This window comes from Hyaena hyaena, unplaced genomic scaffold, assembly GCF_003009895.1.
Source record: "Hyaena hyaena isolate Hyena2069 unplaced genomic scaffold, ASM300989v1 scaffold_786, whole genome shotgun sequence".
Lineage (NCBI taxonomy): Eukaryota > Metazoa > Chordata > Mammalia > Carnivora > Hyaenidae > Hyaena > Hyaena hyaena.
The window spans coordinates 222,179-243,549 of record NW_024081421.1 but is presented as its reverse complement, the minus strand read 5'-3'; the positions used below and the strand labels follow the sequence as shown (position 1 = coordinate 243,549).

Below are 21,371 nucleotides of genomic sequence, written 5' to 3'. Positions count from 1 at the left end.
GCTGCACCAGTTTGCATTCCCACCAACAGTGTAGGAGGTGCCCGTTTCTCCACATCCTCGCCAGCATCTAGAGTTCTCTGATTTGCTCATTTTAGCCACTCTGACTGGCGTGAGGTGGTATCTCAGCGTGGTTTTAATTTGTATTTCCCTGGTGAGGAGGGATGCTGAGCATCGTTTCATGTGTCTGTTGGCCATCTGGATATCCTCTTTGGAGAACTGTCCCCTATTATTGAATCTTATTAATATTACAGATTTACTTTGAAAAGGAAGAAGTATGATGAGAAAACAGGCTAATGTATGATCCAAGCCCCTAGCCAGGAAAGGCAGAATTGTTTATTTCCCCTTTCCTTTGTTTTTTGGAGGCTATTCTGATAGGAGTCTACTACCCAGCTGACAGAACTTCTACTCTGAAGGCAGTTGTAAAAGGACAGATAAGAGTTTCATAGTTTTCCTCAAGAGAATGATTATGTTCTTCTGTCCTTTAATTATTAGGCTGATTATGGCCTGATCCTCTTTTAGTCTCTGATTTTGGGATCATTTTAAGTGTTTACTAGGAAAATTCACTCATTTTTGAAGTTCTCTTTATAACCTATCTAGGGTATAGATTCCTCAACACTGCTATATTTTACTATCAATATGTTCTCATCTGTCTTTGTTTGTTTATTTTGGGAGAGTGTGTGCACGCACAAGTCGGGGAGGGGCAGAGAGTGAGAGAGAAAAACCCAGCCAGGCTCTGCACCGTCAGCTCAGAGCCCTGACATGGGGCTCAATTCCATGAACCTCAAGATCAGGACCTGAGCTGAAATCAAGAGTTGGATGCTCAACTGACTGAGCCACCCAGGTGCCCCTCTCATCTGTCTTTTTATCAGAAATGTCATTATGTTCTGGTCCAGTGGCCTTCCATCTTGATTTCCAGTTTTGCTATGGATTGGTTTTTATTTTGACATGTCTTTTGTCATTTCAATGAGTTTTGGGAGAAATAAAAAAATAAACAGGTATGTTTACCCAACCATTCTGAACTATAAATCTTCAAGGGACATTCCTTGTAGCTTGATTTACATTGTCCTAAATCGATTTCATTCCTAAATCGATTCCATTCCTCTGTAATTGCAAGCAACTTAAAAAGACCTCAAGATATTAGATGGTCTAGTTCAGTCTTCAGTAACACAATTAAACTGCTCATTTCAGTTATTAAAAATCACTCATTCTTGGGGCACCTGGGTAGCTCAGTCGGTTCAGCGTCTGACTTCGGCTCAGGTCATGATCTCATGGTTCGTGGGTTTGAGCCCCGCTTCGGGCTCTGTGCTGACAGCTAGCTCAGAGCCTGGAGCCAGTTTCAGATTCTGTATCTCTCTCTGTCTCTGACCCTCCCCTGCTCATGCTGTCTCTCTCTCTCTGAAATAAATAAAACATTAAAAAATGTTTCAAAAAATCACTCATTCTTCCGTTTAAATTCGTTAAAGCTGTATTACGTACAGTCTCTTAGTGGCCTTTCCAGTGTTTACTTCCTCAAACAGTTCTTTCTTAAGATCCAATTATTCTTAATAGCTTTTTCAAATATCTCTGAATTTGAAAGTTCATTTGGATAAAAATGGTTGATGACTTAAGAAACTCTGAAATCTACTGATCTAGTTTAATCTTTAATCTTTATTTTTAAATAGCTGAGAAAAATAAAGCCCAGAGAGAACTAAGCAATATTCTCTGTAATATACCCTGTATCAATTGTATTTCTAGTATGTCTGACTTAAAACAGCATTTTCTAGTATTTTTTGTGATAATCCTTCATTGTCTTTTTTTTTTAAAAAATAGTTGTCAAGTTGGTTTCCATACAATACCCAGTGCTCATCCCCACAAGTGTTCTCCTCCATGCCCATCACCCCCCCTTCTCCTCTCCCCCACCCTCATCAACCCTCAGATTGTTTTCAGCATTCAAGAGTCTCTCATGGTTTGCCTCCCTCTCTCTCCCCAACTATTTTTCCCCTTCTTCTCCCCCATGGTCCTCCATTAAGTTCCTCCTAATCCTCCTATACGTGCAAACATATGGTATCTGTCCTTCTCGCTTGACTTATTTCAGTCTGTACTTATACTCTTTATTTTAATCATTATATTCTCTCTTATGACCTATGAATTTCATTCTGGTTTGAAAGGCACAAAAAATTGTGACCACTGAAATGTCTGGTTTTAAATTCCTATAATTTAGATGTGGCATTAAACTTTATTCAAGACGTAGCTACAGTTTTCTTCACAACTACATTTATTTATTCCAGCAATATTCAAGATTGAAACAGAAGCTTGGCCTTATTTTAGCACCATCACAATCTAGATATTTAATCTGCCTGTAGTAGTCTTCCAGTTGCTTGAAGATGTAAACATTCACTTTAGAAACAAATTACAAATTATGTTCAAGGGCATTATTCCAAACACATATATCAGTTTTGTAAATATCTGCTTTTATAATATAAGGCTAATGTTTAGAGGATTTTGGAAAATAGAGGATCAGGTGATCTGGAAGTGCTTTATTTTGTATTTTTCTCATTTGAGTTTTACTGATTGCTGAATTCAAGTTTCTTCTATGGAAATAGATTAAAAAACACTTACGTTGTGTTTAGGAAAAATTTAACTGTATCATTGGCACCTTACCTGAGCGTCCAGTGGCACACTGTATACTTCTGCGTCCAGTAAAACGGTGCATGCGCTAAATGGCAGTGTTTGATTTGCCAATGTTCTTGCAGCTCTGTAATGAACTCGTAGAACTTCCTGTTCATTGGATACAATGAGTTTTTCCTAGTTGAACCAAGAATGAAAAAAAAAAAAAACAGAACAAAACCCACACAATTCTTCAATCACTTGTTTTTCAAATAAAATAAAATCTCTTAATATGTACTAAAGAACCTGAATCTCAGAGAAGTTTTTATTTACAGAAAGCTTGAGTGATTTGAGAATTCCAAGTGTTCTAAAAGTATTAAGTAAATATTCTTTACAAAAATGCCAGTCTCTTTTTAAAAATTATTTAAAATGCACAATGGTGGCTTTTTGTATATTCATCAAGATGTTCAACCATTACCACTAATTTCAGAACATTTTCATCACCCCAAAAAGAAAATCCATATCCATCACCAGTCATGGCCCATTCCTCCTCTTCCCCTGGCAACCACTACTCTACTTTTGTTACTGTGGATTTACCTACTCTCAACATTTCTTACAAATGTATCCATATAATATGTGGTACTTTATGAATGGCTTCTTTCATGTCACATATTTTCAAGGTTCATCTGTGTTGCAGCATCTATCAGTACTTCATCCCATCTAATGGCCAAATAATATTCCATTGTACAAACATACCACATTTTATTTATCCATTCATCAGCTGATGGTTTTTTGGGTTGTTTCTGCCTTTGTGCTATCACAAATTATGCTGCCATGAACATTCATGCTCTAAGTTTTTGTTTGGATGCATATTTTCTATTTCTTTAGGTAATTAACTAGAAGTAGAGCTACTAGGTCATATGGCAGTTTAATGCTTAACCTGGACAGAAACTGCCGAATTGTTCTTAACAGCAGTTGTTTCATTTTATGTTGCCACCAGTAATGTATGAGGGTTCCAATTTTTTCACATCCTTGCAAACACTTGTTGTTATCTTTTAATTATAGCCTTTCTAATGAGTGTGAAGTGGTCTGCCATTATGGTAAGAGCTTCTGTTTTATAATAAATATTTTCACAGGAACGAACACTGTACTTTGATGCTTTTTTTAAACCTCTAGCAATGACAGTACAATCCTGATTTAAAATGTGTTAAGTGGGGTGCAAAACTTCCAATTATGTAATATACAGAGTCACCCTATCATAAAGTTAATGAAATGATGTAGGTGATCTTTTGCATTTAGGAGACTGGGAATTCCTAGGGTGTAGCTACAGATCCCAACCCATCATGATACTGGTTATAGACTTGTGCCATCTGGTGGTAAAGGTCTTCTTTGGCTTAAACATCAATGGGGACAACTCTGGGACCTGTGGATGGCTGGAACTTCAAGGACAGAGGTAATGAGTCCAGGACTCCTCCCGTTAAAAGATGTCTATCATTTTGTTGGTTCTGTCTGGCAGGCTGGCCTGAGGGAATATCAAGGGTGTGGCTGGTCTTGTTCCCACCACGTTCCCCACTCTCCCTCAACTTAACAATGATAAGAATTTTATCCTTCCCCTACTGGAGCATGCAGGTCTCATTATATACAAATATGTATTGCTGTAGAGTTTTACTGTATTTATAATTTAGTGAAAAGACAAACACAGACCTATTTAATTTCTTTTAAATTCTATGTGACAAATGATATTCAAAAGAGAAGAGGTAAGTCTAACACTCAGGATTCATTAATTTAAGTACAAGTTTAAGGTGGGACTTTAAGTGATAAAATAACCAACCCGCCAAAAATGATCAGATACTAAGAAAACATAGCTAGAAGAAAAGGCTTCCTAAAAAACTGGTTGCAGTTGTACAGAAATTAAGACCAATAACCAAAAATCCCTTAATACTATATGAGAAATATATTATCTTTTTATGTTTATTTATTTTGACAGAGAGAGAGAATGAATGGGGGTGGGGTGAGACAGAGGATCTGAAGTGGGCTCTGTGCTGATAGCAGAGAGCCCAATGTGGGGCTTGAACTCACAAACCATGAGATCATCACCTGAGCTGAAGTCAGTTGCTTAACCAGCTGAGCCACCCAGGTGTCCCAAGAAAAATATTATTTGAAGGCAGACACCTTCTCCTAAAATACTTAACAGAGATATGCTATGTGAATGATAGCCTAAATATTCCACTATAGGCCATTGTTCTTAACGTTTTGTCTTTGAACTTCTGGAATACAGCTTCTCAATGTCTTTAGAGAATGCATTATGTATGTCCCAAAGTGCAGAGTAGGGCATGAGGATAGGGCCAAGATGTATAAGATGTGTTCATTCACTCAGTATAGCATCAAGTGTTATCACAATTTTTGATGGGAAAAAAAGACCCTAGAACAGAGGTTCCTGACCGGGGGTTCTAACATTCCCAAGAAGCCTGTGGATAGACTGGGGCTAGAAGGTCATCTATGAACTCAGATGGGAAAAATTGTATCTTTATTTTTACTAACTGCCAACTGGCATTTCTTTCAATTATAAACGTAGGCCACAGACCACAGTAATTTCAGAAGTATTTGCAACTTTGCCATCCACAGAAATCACAAGGATTTTCAATTCGTAATTGTTGCAGACATTGCCCCCAAATGGTATCACTGTTTGCTGTCACGTTGGTCAGGCATTTTAAGTTGCTTTCTAGTACTCTGCAATGCTAAATTGTTTGTTGGTCAATAAATGAAAGGATGTGAGTCACGTTTTACTATTTATTAAAGTTTGGAAAATTGTACTGTTCAAATGAGAATTCTTAATTTTCTGTAAGGCAGCATGGCTTTTATAACATAGATAGATACACAGATGAAAATGTTATCAAGTGGCTTCACTTGATGGTTCAAACAGGTATTGACATGTTAATGACCTAACTTCTTATTGAGAACAAACCACTCATTGACACAGGTCATGCACAATATAAGATCTGTATCAGTGCTTCTTTTATTTATTGTTCTCTTTGCAATGCTAGAAGTTTATTTTACGAATTTAAACATAATTCTGAGAAAAGGTTTTATATTTACCAGAATGCTAAAGGTCCCATGACACAAAAAGGTTAAAAACCTCAGTCCCAGGAAATCAATCATGGGTTAATCAAAGAGATTGCATACTTTTGTTCATATGAGTATGTATATACCTCTTTGAAGGATCACAGCTCGTATCAAGTTCCAGAAGTCCTTAGCCTCCCAAAAGATTAAGAAGGCATTATATTTTTGTCAATCCAAGTGAAATTCATGACTTTCATGATTTCTCTAAATAGGCAGGTTTTTCATGTCATTCTACGCCCAGACTAACAACTAGAATATGAAAGGAGACCTATAAGGAACACTAAATACAGCTGTCTAAAGTATTCTGCACTAAAGGAGCTGGTACCAAGCAACAATTCTAAAACCTGGAATTCAAATGTCTTACTAGGAATTCACTGCTTTAGTTCAACAAATGATAACAAGAAATTATTAGAGATTTTTATACATCAAAAATACACTCAGAGTGAACCATAACACAGGAGCAGCTAACCTAAAACAGGTTTAAAAATTCTCCACCTACCTGCACAGGCACAAGATAACAAAATCCCCCATTTCCCAAAAATGGTTCTAAATAAGGAAAATCTCCTGAGAAAACTGGGTGTGTGTATGTGGTTGTTTTGTGTACATGTGTATATATGTATATGTGTAATGTAGGTCATTAGAATCTATTGTTAAAATATTTTAAACATAAATGTTATTTTCAGCATAAATGTAAATTTAAACATTTCTTACCCTTTCAATACTGTGTTGCAAACGTAGTTTCATCCTTACAACTTCCTGTTGCCGAAAAAGCTCTTTAAGTGGATCTGATAGTGAAGGTGGTGGTGTAATCTAATTAAAAAATATATATATAGTTAAAAATATTAGGTTTTGTTTACAACAATGAGCTATTCTTATAAAATTAAACTTCTTAGTGTATCATCTAATGAAAACATGAGTTCCGATGTTCTCTGAATTAGATAATACAGTAATGATTATACAACTGGTTGTTACTTCCCAACTTCAGTGGTCTGAAACACAGCAGAACATAAATATCTGGTAAGCACAGATGTTTTAATTTTTAGGCAAGAACAAGTTTCAAAGAGCAAATGAGAAGGACTAAGCAAGTTTCTGACTACAGAGACACATTTTAGAGCATCAATAAGTGACAGCTCACATACAGGGAGGGGTGGGGTCACAAAAACATAAAAACCACCAAGCAAATAGTCGTAAGGATTACAGCAGTCTGAGTCTCAGTATAGTAAGTCTCTTTGTAGACATAAAAATCAAATGCTAAAGTGCTGAGCTTTTACATTTATTGAATTAAGTCCTTTATAAAAAGATGTATTATTTTCTAACAGATTTGTGGTTTTCAAACTTCTTTATTTGCATGCAATAACCCACTTTGTCTATACACTCCAAAAATCTTATGGTTGGTTCATCTCTATTTGACTATTAAAGTGGACTGCTTTCTGGTAGAAGCTGGAGGTTAAGGAAGCCAACTCCATCTATGCATGTGCACCCCTGTTAAAACAAAGCAACATCTGTGATCCCTTTAATATTCTCTCTCTATCCCTTGGAGTATCTATATTCCTCTCCCTACCGCTTCTAACTACTGTCAGCATTTTGGGGCAAGGTAAGGTATCTCAGTATGTTTTGGCACCACATGATAACTTAGTTGATTCTTCTGACTGTTCAGAAGGTGGGACACACAGATTCTATGTGCTTCCTGATGTGGTGCTAAAGGAATTATGTAACACCATATACAGAAAGCTCTAGCCAAAGAATCAAACTTGGATCTCCCTGGGACTCTATCATCAGTGAACAATTTACAGGAATTATGGGAGACCAAAAAAGATGTTAAACCACATCACAAGGAGTCACTCAACTGAATCAATGTGGTGGAAAATTCTACAGGACAAATTATTGGGGTGGGTTATTTCTCATGCCTCTAACTGCAATAATACATTTGTTTGATTCTAGGTCTTATAACCATCTTTAAATTTAACAAGAGTAACAGTAGTTTAGTGCTATGGTTTTAAAGTTTTCCAAAATCATTAAGACCTTCTTTATATAGCCCAGAGGAAGAGTATCTACTCCTTTCAGCCTGGGGTGTCAGAAAAACTTTCTTGGAGAGGGTTAGTGCCTGAGGCTGCATCTTAAAGGAAGAGCCAAAATCAAGAGTTAAGGGAAATGAGTTGTGGGGAAAATAAGAAGGGAAAGAGGGGAGGGTAACTGCCAGAAGATGGCATAATCAAGTACACGAAACAAAGAGATAGGAGGGTGTCAGGAGACAACTACAAGTTGAATTCCTGGGACATCAATTTTGAGGGAAGAAATGGTGGGACACGAGGAGGGAGAGATCAGCAGGGCAAAGTAATTGTGGTTCTATAAACCTTTTCTTTTTTTTTAACTAGCTATTCTTAAAGTGTGTTTCAGAGAACACTGAACCCATGAAGATGACTTATAAGAAATGGTTCTAAGAACAAGTAGGTTTGAGAAACATTGTACACATGTACTCACTTAGGTGTCTCACAATTAACAAATTAAATTTAATGGTTCTGAGAAGTTCTGGAATGAAGAAACCTATTTTAGATTAACGATGTTTCATTTTCCAAATTTATTTGACCATGAACTCTCCCCACCCTGCCCCAGCCCCATGTATTTAATTAACATGCTGTGAAACATAATATGTTTAACACAGTGTAAATTTTGTATGTGATGGGGAATCAATGAAAGATCTTACAGCTCACTGCTGTGTCTGCAGAATAGATATTAGGAGGACAAGATTGCAGGCAAGGAATTAAGGAAGCAAATCATTGTGACACTGGTGTGAGAAGAAGAAAATAGAAGGGATGGGGTCTAAAAATACAGTGATTAAGAATAAAAGAGAGGGAGCAGCTAAGGATACTTGTGGGTCCTTCAGCATGAGGGCTGGATGGCTGGTGAAGAGATATCTCAGGAGGAGAAAAGAGGAAAGAGAAATACAGTTTTGGAGAAATTCAGTGCTGACATGTTAAGTCTGTGGAACTCATGGACATCCAAGTGGAGCTAGCCAGTTAGCAAAAAAGAAGCCGAAGAGAGGTTTGGGCAGAATACATAAATCTGGAGATTTCCAACATACTACTGATGTACAGAGAAATGGTAAAATCACCAAAGGAATATACAGAGGGTTTCTGAGGAAACTTTCCTTTTGCTGTTTTCCTCATCTTTAAGTAAATCATGCTTAGAGATTTTGCCTTTTAGGATCTGTGAGTCCCAGGAGTCTCTAAGATATAAAATCTCTGAACAGTTTCCAGGGATGCTCTTTCTATCCACTCCCCCCCCCCCCCCCCGCTCCGGACTCTGTGTGTTGGCACTAGTGACCACAGTGGATACCAGGATGTGACAAGTCTTTTTCTTTTATTTTCCCCGCTGTTCATTTGCCTTTTGGGAACTTGACCTATGATTTTGCTTCTCTTTCTTTGATTTCCTCTGGAAAAACAGCAGCATTCTGGTTAAATTATGATAAAAATATATGATAGAAGAACAAACATTTAAATTGACTTTAGAGATGTTTCACTACATTTCTTTCTTTCTTTTTTTTTAATGTTTTATTTCTAGGAGAGAGAGAGAGACAGCGTGAGCTGGGGAGGGTCAGAGAGAGAGGGAGTCACAGACTGAAACAGGCTCCAGGCTCTGAGCTGGCAGTCAGCACAGAGCCCGACGCGGGGCTCGAACCCACAAACCGCGAGCTCATGACCTAAGCGAAAGTCGGACGCTTAACCGACTAAGCCACCCAGGCGCCCCATGTTTCACTACATTTCTAATGGGTTCTATAAACAGATCACATGAATGTGGAAATTCAATAAGATGGCAATCAGCTGACAGGAAACAATCGAATAAAATCATATTGGAAACTACCACAAATAATGTATGTAAAAGTGATCTTTATTATCCTGTTCTTTATTTACTTTTTAGAACTAAGTGTTAAACAAATGAGTTTCAGTCCAATAAATTCAAAAGTAACTTTTTATGAAAAAAAGGTGGGGGGCTGCATATTAACTCTAGTTAAGTATGAACCTTAAACTTATTTTGAGCTGGATAAAATAACGGTAACCTCTTAAATCTGTATAATGTTTAAAAATTTTTAATGGGTTACAGCATATACTATTTCAACCCGCTTTGAGGTAGGGTAGGCATTGTTTTACAGATGTGAAAACTAAGAATCAGAGAAATGAAGGAATTACTCAAGATCACACGGCTGGTTTTGCAGCAAAATCCAGACAAACTTATGTATACTACTTAGAAATCTACTGCTCTTTATACTATTCTGTGCTGTGTGTTTCTTTAATAATTCTCATTAAAAACAAACAAAAAATAACCTACTACACTCAGAAAAAATTCTCAGCTCTATTTATAGTCCTTTTTGATACAACATTTACTGTAACAAAATTCTGATTTAATCAAAGCTGTATCCCCAGAACTGCTATAAGGAAAATAAACTTGTATTACATCATCTTCAAAGCAATAAGAAAAGGTAATCAAACACAAGCACACAAAATATATATACAAGTATGTGTGTCATACTGTATATACACATATATATCTCAATAGGCAGCACTAAAAAGGCAACCTGACATGACTTATTAGAATTATTTTTAGTGACCTACTTTGTATGTATGTATACTAAGTTTAATTTAAATGTATATATCAGAGATGACAAAAAGAGCACTTCTGAGATAAATGTATGTATGTATGTATACTAAGTTTAATTTAAATACGTTCTTTATGTTTTTACCTATATTTTAAGCCTATGATACAACATACTTCAATTCAAATTTTTTACCCTTTAAGGGGAAACAAAGAAAATAAGAAAATGATTAGCTTTATATTCTTTAAGTTATTAAATTATTTTGCTGAAAAAATTTGAAAAATGACAAATTTATTTACAATTCTATTTTTTAAAATCTACTATTACTGAGCCTGGGTGGCTCAGTCGGTTAAGCATCTGACTTCGGCGCAAGTCATGATCTCGCAGTTCGTGGGTTTGAGACCCGCGTCGGGCTCTGTGCTGACAGCTAGCTCAGGGCCTGGAGCCTATTTCACATTCTGTGTCTCCTTCTCTCTCTGAACCTCCCCTGCTCATGCTCTCTCTCTCAGAAATAAATAAAACACTAAAAAAATTTTTTTAAAATTACTATTACTGTTTATTAGTAGTAGAGTAATAAAATCTCTGTCTCTCAAGATTTAAAGGGCACTAGCATCAGGTACGTTCTGTGGATGTGGGACTGAAGACCTACCTTTTCTCCTAACTTTTTGTTCTTCTCTGAACTGGGCTTTGAAAGAATGAACATATGCAAAGGCATGATGTGAAACAGCACAGAATATCCTGGGGAAGCATCATGTATCGTAGGATAGTAACTACCTAGAAAAGCCTAGAAAGGTATGGGAGGACCTGTAGACAATGATGGGGACTTTGGTCTTTAGAAAATTCAGTCTCTAAAGATGTTTAACCAGGTAGTCACATAATCAGATCTGAGGTATACATAGGTACCTAGACAGTAAGAAGGCTAGATTGACAGAAGAGATTAGACTAGAACTTATGACAACTATTCAGAATGCTGGTTTTGTTGATTTCTTAAAAAAATCTTTTTTATTATTTATTTTTGAAAGAGAGACAGAGCATGAGTTGGGGAGGAGCAGACAAGAGGGAGACACAGAATCCAAAGCAGGCTCCAGCCTCCAGCTATCAGCACGGAGCCCAATGTGCTGCTCAAACTCACAAACAGTGAGATCAAGACCTGAGCCAAAATCGGATGCTCAACCAACTGACCCACCCAGGCACCCCTGTTTTTCTTATTTTGAGAAATAGTGCAAGTGGGGCAGTGGGGCAAAGGGAGAGAGAGAAAATGAACCAGGCTCCATGATGGAGTCCAACATGAGGCTTGATCCCACAACTCAGGGATCATGACCCGAGCTGAAATCAAGAGTCAGATGCTCAAACAACTGAGCCACCCTGGTGCCCACTTTGCTGATTTCTGATATCTAGTTATCACAATGCTTAGCATGTGATTGTAAATTACCTGAATATGTAATGTTGTGAATATTTAATTATGCAATATTCACATATGTGAGTGAATTGTCTATGGAGCTAATGTCGCCCTTGCACTGGTAAGAGAGAAAAGGGGAAAGAAAGTGAGATGGATCAACATGAGTTAGTGACTGATGTGGTGGGAAGGCAGAAGGGAAGAGGTGGAGGTTGAATTTTGGGTTCCCAGTCTGGGAAATGAAAGAGCAGGTAATGATAGTAAGTAAATTAGAGGAGACAAAAAAAGCACTTCTGAGATAAGATAAATGAGCTTAGTGTTGGACCTAATGATTTTATGGATATTGTGGTACACTCAGGTGATGTTCACAAGCAGCTAGAAACACTGTTATGGAAATCACTAGTGTATTCAGAGCTGAAGTTAATTTGGGATTCATTCTACAAGAGATAGTGTCCTAGCCCTTAATCAGATTACAGGCAGACATGTAAATAGTTAACTATGATATCGTGTGGGAGGTATGAGGAAGACACAAACAATTCTGCTTTGACAAGATTTTGCACAGAGGTGACAACACAGCTGAAACAAAGGCATGGAAGAGGATAGAAAAAGAGGCCTGGCAAGAACAATTATTTCAGGTAGAAGGTACAGTACTAAGTAGCAGAAGTAGTAAACAAGAGACTTCCATTGAAGAGTGAATTAAATATGGCTGAATTATTGGGTGAGTTTGGTAGTAGTGAGAAAATGAAGCTGAAAAGGTAGATTGAGATCAGATTACAAAATGAATGGTTATGCCATGACTATATGTGGATTTTAAGCTGTAGGCAACGGAAAGCCAGCTAATCACAGCTAAGATATTTAAGTAGGGAAACAGTTTTTTTTTTTGTTTTTTTTATGTTTTATTTATTTAGGTAATCTCTATACCCAAGGTGGGGCTTGAACTCAGGACCCTGACATCAAGAGTCATAGGCTATTCCAAATGAACCAGCCAGGCACCCCTTTATTGTTTTTAAAAGGGTAGAAGTTTGGGGCGCCTGGGTGGCTTAGTCGGTTAAACGTCCGACTTTCGCTTAGGTCATGATCTCGCGGTTCGTGGGTTTGAGCCCCGCGTCGGGCTTTGTGCTGACTGCCAGCTCAGAGCCTGGAGCCTGTTTCANTGTGCTGACTGCCAGCTCAGAGCCTGGAGCCTGTTTCAGTCTGTGACTCCCTCTCTCTCTGACCCTCCCCTGCTCACGCTCTCTCCTAGAAATAAAAAAAAAAAAAAAAGGGGGGGGGGTAGAAGTTTAACAACAAAAGAGAATGCTTCTGCAGAAAGAGAGTAGAGAAAAAAAAGCGAAGTGGCTGCAATGTTGTAAGTGAGAGATAATGATGAGGGTCCTAAAACAAGGCAGTGGTAGAAGGGACAGATTCTGGAGAGTTGTAGAATAGAAAGGTTAGAATTTGGTAACTGATAGGATACTACTCTGGGGTCATCACTAATTAAAAAAAATTGGTTTCTGAGCAAGTGAGAGAGAAATTTCTTTTGGTCTGGGAAGTCTGAGGTTGGAGCAGATGCTTGGCACAAGGACTCCTCCTTCAGGAATTAGGCACCCATCCCCAGGTCCTAGGAGGCTGGCAGCTCTCACTCGAGTTCCTCTCTAGGAAATGGCAGCAGGAACACTGGAAGGGAAATGTGCCAGGCCTCATTTCCTTCCTGGGTGCAAGCGACCTGTCAGAAGAGCCATCCCACTCCAGACCTTCTGTGGGCTCAGCTGATATAAGCGCTGCAACTACATTTCAGTTCCACTTCTCGCTCTGCTGAATTCTGGTTCCTCCACACATACACTTGCATTGTTCCTGACAGCACTCACCAATAAGCCTCTTGTGCATAGTCTCAGGGTCCACTTCCTGCAGAACTGAACCTATGACAGGTATGCTGCCTGGAGGCACCTGCATTTGATTCTGGAGGTCATCAGAGAGGACATGACTAGGTAAGAATTTGGGGGACTAACTGGCACATGGAAGACTGCCGAAAACCACAGGAATAGGTTAAGACCACCATGACAAAAAGTTGACTTTTTTCAACTGATTCCTAGAGAACTCATGCTTAAGGGTGGGTAGAAGAGTCATTAAAAGAAAGCAAAAAAGAGCAAAGGAACCAGAAAAGAGCACCATCATGAAACCAAGAAGAGGAAAACTTCATGAACAAGATGGTCACAATGTCAAATGTGACAAAGATCAAGTAGAAAGAAAAACAGGCCAACAAATCTGTCATTACAGGCTCACTGGTGATCTGTGGCAGTGTAGAAGGTTTAAGAGATGATCAGAAGTGATACAGAGAAAGCATGAGGTGGTGAAAGAAAGAGAGGGAGAGTTTGATAAACTGGCATAGTCATGGGATAACTTTCTTTTCCACAGCATGAAGGAGACCTAAATATGTTTGGAGTGGGTGGCCAATAAAGGCTAATAGGGGGAGATAATGCACATGTACATGAATTACCCTTCAAAGATAGAAAAGCATACTTCCTTTGGGACAAAAGGAAAAAGAAAATACTGTAGACCAGTGCTGATCACTAGGGTAGCCAACAGCTACATATGGCTATTGAACACTTAATGAAATGTTAGCCACATTTAGTTTGAACTGAGATATATCAGAAGTACAGCAGATTCCAAGTACCTAGTACAAAAAAACACAGAATGTCTCATCCATTAACAATTTTTCTACATTTATCTTTGTTTGTTTTAAAGATTTATTTAAGTACTCTCTGTACCCAACGTGGGGCTCAAACTCAAACCCTGAATTGCATGCTCCACCAGGTGAGGCAGCCAGATGCCTCCATGTTGATTTAGTTTGAAATAGTATTTTGAGTATACTGGGTTTAAGTAAAATGTTAAAATTAATTTTACCTATTTCTTTTTACCTTTTAAATGTGGCTACTAAAAAAATTAAAACTACAAAAGCGACTTGCATTATATTTCTATTGACAGCACTGCAGATGTACACTGAGTGATGTTACTTACTGTCGGAATGCAAATCTTGCTTAAGGGGTTTCCATCCAGCAGATATGAGCCATTAAATGTCACATATTCGTCATAATACTGAGGTGCTTGAGGAATAACACTACACAACAATTTGCGCTTCTCTTCAATTTTTTTCCTTATGTGCAAGTATTCGAAATACGGATTTGCTCGCTCTGAACTGTATGGCTGAATCTCATCTAGTTTCAGAGAATCTACAATGGCTGCCAGAGACTGCTGAGTTTTCTCTTTTGCTTGTAGTAAAGAGGGACTCACTTGCACAGGCTGAGGTACACGGGACACTTTCCTTTTCCGTGGGTGGTGAATTTGAGGATCATCTTCTTCAGTTAATCTTATTCTTCCTCTAGGAGATGAAGAGTCATTGTCTTTTTCTGATAGTAGTGTACAGCTAGCAAGAATCTGTTTGCTTTGATTTGCCACTGTATTTGCTTTGTTTCTAGTCATCCTTTGAGGGATTTGGTTTTCAGTCTTATCATCTTCAGCATTTTCTTCTAATTCTACTTTACCTAACTGACCATATTTATGCATCTCTGGTTGAGTGGACTGTTGCAAATGGTTTTCCAGACTTGATAAAGTGCTTTGTTGTGATTCTTCATCTTCAATGGAAAGTAAACACTTTTCACCTTCAGGACAATGTTTTGGATTATCTTGTTCATTTAGGTTTCCTTTTGGCATCCCTGAACTAATTTCACATAAATCAGAATCACATTTATCATTCAAATGAGTTAATACCAAACTCTCCAGTTTTTCTTTCTCATGTGAAATAACATGAATATCAGAAGCGCTGCTCTCAACCTCGTGGCCACTGGAAGACTTATACATTAATTTGCCAAATGCATAATGTGTATTTAGCTGGGAAGAGGCATCATTTCCACTAAAGTCTTTTTCTGATGGTAATACAGGCAAAGTATTAGCTTTTTCAAAATTTGGTGATGCTTCTTGAACAGTGCTTTCAGAGTACAACGGGACAAAGGCATCTGTCTTTTGAACATCTGTTAAGACAAAAGTATTCTCCATCTCTTTTGTAGATTCACTGTCAGTATCCAAAACAGAATTGATAATTTGAACTGCATTTTTCTGTTGTAAAATACCTGGATCTTGATTGGCAACATATGACACAGACATATGTTTATCAGCATCTGAAAGTGATTGGCTATGGAAAGAGCAAGGTTGTTGTGAAGGCAGAAAGGACGTGGAGTCCTGAGCACAAGAGTTTCCTGGCAGTTCTGTCTGGTGCAGGGATAAAAAATCAGTGTTCTGTTCTTTCAATATTTTGTTTTCAGAATTACAGAAGCCTTGAATAGAAGAATCTTGATCAGGTGTACCAGAATTTGGGCAGATAAAATCATTAGTGCTTAAGGATTCCAGTCTACTATCAACAGGTACCTCCCATGATTTACTCTGGATCACACCAACCTGATTAGATGGCTCTAAATGCACGGGACTGTCCATTAAAGTGCCCATTGGAACAGTACTCTTGATAACATTTATATCAGATGAAATATATTTGCTGTTTACAGATCTAGTTGGAGAGGCTGCAAAACTGGAATGTATGTTAGACAAATTTGAAAGTTCTCTTTCAGGTACACTTGAGGACACCTCAGGTTTGGGAGAAGGACAGCTATCTCTTGGCACAGCTAAGCCACCTTGATTGCTTTCTTCTGATATTGTTTGGAATTGTTTTGTATGTTCACAAATGACTGAGGGCATGCTACACCTTCGAACTTCTACAGATGATCTCCCCTCATTTATCACTAGTTTAACATCTTCTACAGAAGATGATCGGAGATGGGATGTTGAAAGTCTGCTTGTAAACGGTGGCTTAATCCGCTCTGGCAGTTCGGCTAAGCTATCTAATTCCCTTTCGTGAAGGGCAGGAGATTTGGCAATTGGCAAAAAAGGTGACTGGGAAAAGGACATTTGGGAATCTGAACCCTCCAAGATAAAGTCAGAATCATACTCAATTGGAGGCCTGGGGGTTGTCACTGTAGTATGGCAGGAATCTTCTGAGCTAGCAACTGAAATCATGGATACAGATCTAGAGCTGAGACCTGGTTTTTCACTTTCTGATCTGGGAGATCTATTTAAGCTATTATCTGAAACAAAAGATGACTTTCCTAAATTCATTATATTTTTGGCATCAACAGATTGTGATCTGTTACTTATTGCATCTTTAGACTGTTTCTCCTTGGTATAAGCATCAGTCAACTCTGAACTCTTTGACCTAGTAAGTTCTTTATTTTTAGACTCAGCTAGTATATGCTTTGTTTTTTCTTTATCTTTTACTTTAAGTTCTAAACAATTACGATTTCTCAACCGCTCCTTTTCTTTCTGCTTAATTTTTTCCTTATGCTTTTTGTGCCACTGCTCTATTTCTAGGTCTTTAAGGCTTAGCATTCGTTCAAAACTTGTTTGCATTAAATCATCATTCACTAACCTCTTTTCTTTAGGTCGAGTATCTTTTGATGCTGGCGATGACTTGGGTTTAGGCTTATCTGCGTCAGATTTTAGTTTGAATAAACTATTTAGTTGAATTTTATCTTTGTGCTTGTCTCGTTCTTTGTATCTGTCTATATCTTTGTCTTTTTTATCTTTTTCTTTTCCATCAGGGGTTTTCAAAGGCTCATCTTTTGTTTTTTCTTTAAGGGATAATGTTTTCTCATGTTGTGCTTTACTATTGTCTGCTATATTTGACTTCTTCTCTTCCTGGAAGTGTTTGGAGTTAGTTATATTTACACTTTCTTTATCTCTAGATTTTTCCTTTTTATCTACCTCCCTGTCTTTTTCTTTATTTTTGCTTTTTTCTGATTTAGTATAGTCAGTATTTTCTGACTGTTTGTTTTTTTTTTCCATCAAGTGCTTTTCTTTGCTTTCTGCTAGATGCCTCTCTTTTTCAGGTTTTTCTTTGTCATGTTTTCTATCCATCTTTTCTCTACTTTTATCTCTATCATCCGTTTTTTTAATAGTGGTAATATTTTTTATCTTTTCACCTTCTTTATGGCACTTCTCTGTGTGATGTGAATACAGCTTGTCTTTTTCTTTTATTCTGTCAACAGAGTCACTAAGATCTAATTTGTCTTTGTCTGACTTATGTTCATGTTTGATCTTTTTCTCTTTTTCAGAATTTTTTCTTTCAACATCCTTTTCTTTAGTTTGAAACCGCTTTTCTGATTTTTCCTTAATTTCTTTTATATGCTTTTCTTGTTTTTCAATTTCTATTTCCTTTTCCATTGAATGTAACCCTACAGATTCTTCAATGGCATTTGTTCCTAAAGAACTGAATTCTGTTTCTTTATCTACGGGTACATTCTCTCTTTCTTCTTTTAAGTCTTTCATTTTTTCCTCCCTAAAAGATTTTTCACTTTCCTTTTTAATCTTCTCTCGTTCTTCTTTAAAATTCCTCTCTTTTGAAACATGCTTTTCCTTGGTTGATTTATCATCTTTTATGTTTTTTTCCAACTTTGATTTTTTTTCTAATGTTAGGGACTCATGTTCCAGATTTAAAAACAGATCTTCGGTCTCATCACTTTTAAAAAAATTCTCTTTCCAAAATTCTCTATCAAATTCTACACTGCGCTGCAGCTCTTTAGCACTATCTCTATTTTTGTATTTTTCCTTTTCACATTCAATTTCTTTTTTATGCTTTTCTTTTTCCCTTTCTTTGTGTTTCAATTTATGTTTTTTTAATGTTTTACCCTCTTTATCCATTTTCTTCAGTGTGCAATCTGAATTTTCAAATGTTGGACTATGATCTTCATCCTTTACTTTGGCATTTGACTTCTCACCAAATTCTAAGTGGAAATCTTTCTGATGTTTATTTTTTTCCTTATGCTTACAAGATTTTACACTTGAACTTTCTGGCAAGAATTCAGATTCTGTGTTATCATACCGAATAAGATCAGGCTGTAATGACATTTCAGAACTTCCTGGTGATAAACAGGTTTTAGTATGTTCTTGTTTTAGTGGTGTTGACTGCTTTTCACTTAGTCCACAAGAATGTTTAGGAGATTTACCAGTGGAAATATGAAATAAATGTAACGAAGTATCATCTTTTGGGCTAAAAGATTTCCTAAAATTCCCCTCTTCTCTGGTCTTTTCTGAACAATCGAGTGCAGTATTAACTGTCAAGTTTGTTACTCTGGTATTTTCTTTCCCCTCTTTTTCTTGCTTCAGCTCTTGGTTCTCTTTATTTTTGTTCTGGTTCTTTAATTTTCTTTTAACTTTGCCTTTTTGTTTGTGTTCATTTGAAACTCCATATTCCTTTTTGGTTTGTGCGTCAGAATTTGATGTTTCAGGGACAGAAGATGGAGCAGAAACCTTTTTATTCTGAAGAATTTCTTCATCTGAACTTTCAGAACTTGAATATAAAACTCTAGATGGCTTTTGTTTTTTACTTTTAAAAGATTTAGGATAGAAAGCTTTCTCCTGTTTTGCAAATAAACTGTTCTTTTCTACTTCAGCTTCATTCTCTTTTCGTAGCTCTTTCCTAAGGATATGTCTGTCATCAATCATTTTATTTATTTCTTCATCATCATCATCTTTGAACTCATATTCATCAAGAGCAGATGGAAGAGGTGCTTTACTGGGAATTATCTGTTTACTTTCACAGATGAGAGAGTCTTTCTCTGTCTCAGAGTCAATGTTTTCATCAACACTAGAAGGATTTACAGACTGAGCCTCTTCAGAATCTAGAATAAGAAAAGAAAATCTGTTGTTGGTTAGGAGACAACTGTCAGAAAAATAAGGCTATGAGAAAAATATAGCATATATAGTAACTATTTCAATTCAGAAAGAAAATTTCAGAATTATATGAGAATAATGCAATAAAAATATGTTAAGAACTCTGCTACAGTACTGTGGGAAACCTTTATAATAATATGCTTCAAAATGGGATCTCCTGATACTTCCAAAACCAAACAATATACGAATTCACAATTCATATATCAAAGATACATAATATAAAAATGTATAATATAAAGCAGAGGTTTATAATCCAGGGGACTGAATTTCAGAGGAAACACTGGCTGCTAATGTTATGTAAAATTTTAATATATGTACATTTTTTTCAGAGAAAGAATATCTAAGTAAGATTCTCTGATGCAAAAACAGAGGGCTTAGTTAAGTAAATATCAGTTTTATGTTTCAGAATTCTTGTAAGTCATAAGGAATCAAGTGATTTTCATGAAGTATAGTAATTTAAAGGTGAACAGTTTTGTCCATACAAGATACAGACTACCTGGTTTTAAAAAAAAATCTTAAAAGGAGATGTATCCCACAATTACGTAATCAAGATTATAACCTGAATACATAAGTAATTTGAAGAAAGCTACTATGTTCCTAAGTTTTCTTATCTCTAATTTAGACTTGATACTAATATATACTCTAATACAATGGAGGTAATAATGGGCTCAATTTCTAGATATTTTTTAAGTTGGCCTCATGCCCAGCACGGAGCCCAAACGCACAACCCTGAGATCAACACTTGAACTGTGATCAAAAGCTGGATGCTTAACTGACTGAGCCACCCAGACATCCCAATTTCTACATTTTTAAGTATGTTAAAATTATTTTTAAGTACATGAAAGTTTAGTTGAATCCAATTTGTATAAATGTAGCCAAAACACTGCTAAATTTTACTTCATTATATCATTTTTAAGAACAAGATTTTTTCTTCTTCCTAGGTGGGCATCTTTCCTTAGCTGAAATGTATGTTGTATACAATAGGCCTTTCTCTAAAAAGAAAACTCAGGCTCCCACCTAAAAGTAAAGAAAACTGAGGCCTCTTACCAAGGGTTAAAACCAAACTTACTATAAAAATGATAGACAACACTTAGGGGCACCTGGGTGGCTCAATCAGTTAAGCATCTGACTCTTCATTTTGGTTCGGGTCGTGATCTCACAGTTCCTAAGAGCCTGCTTGGTATTTTCTCTCATTCTCTCTCTGCCCCTCTCTCTCACATGGATTCTCTCTCAAACTTAAAAAAAAGATAAAAAATGATAAACACTTTATTTGCTACGTATTTATTAGAATTGTAAATTTAATACATTAAGCCTTCTATAGAATGATCTAGTTCCCAAATGTTCTCATAAAAATTCAAATTCCAGAAACACTGTATAAGAGCTCTGGAGAGACCATAATCTTAGTTTTGGAGATGAGGTGGGAATACTCTAAATGATATGCTTATACTGACACATGGTATAAGAAAGAACTTTTGGAATTGTAACTGGTTGTACAGATGTTGAAAATGCTCTCCATTCCTACCCACCAATATTTCAATACATAGTATCAAACTACAGAACTTTTATGTTGCAAAAACGAACACATATTTTGGGAGTAGTGTTTATTTTGGTCTTGATTAAGGTAATACAAGAATATGTACTTATATTTATTATTTGTTTTTGAGGACTGATGTCTATGTGTAGTTTTCATGGATTTAATTCATTATGGTTTATATGCAACTATCTTTTTTGTTTCTAACCAACACGAAAACATTATTTTTATGTGAAAAAAATGAGAACATAAAATAATCATAACTACAGAATTATTTCAAATATATATATATGAACAAATATTGGGGGCACCTGGGTGGCTCAGTTGGCCAACAGTCTTAGATTTCCGTTCAGGTCACCATCTCATGGCTTTGAGAGTTCCCGGCCCACGTG

General features: G+C 36.8%; 1 protein-coding gene across 4 annotated transcripts in view; it reads right to left on the bottom strand.

Moving 5' to 3' along the window:
* ANKRD12 (ankyrin repeat domain 12) overlaps positions 1–21,371 on the bottom strand; it is a 126,610-nt gene that overhangs the window by 3,709 nt on the left and 101,530 nt on the right. For 3 of the 4 annotated variants that reach the window (XM_039219098.1, XM_039219095.1, XM_039219097.1), the window contains 3 exons: positions 14,691–19,396; positions 6,418–6,516; positions 2,641–2,784 (listed from right to left, as the gene is read on the bottom strand). In XM_039219098.1, coding sequence (XP_039075029.1) covers positions 2,641–2,784; positions 6,418–6,516; positions 14,691–19,396 — 4,949 coding nt within the window. The remainder of the gene's footprint in view (positions 1–2,640; positions 2,785–6,417; positions 6,517–14,690; positions 19,397–21,371) is intronic. The other variant, XM_039219096.1, reaches the window with a different exon arrangement.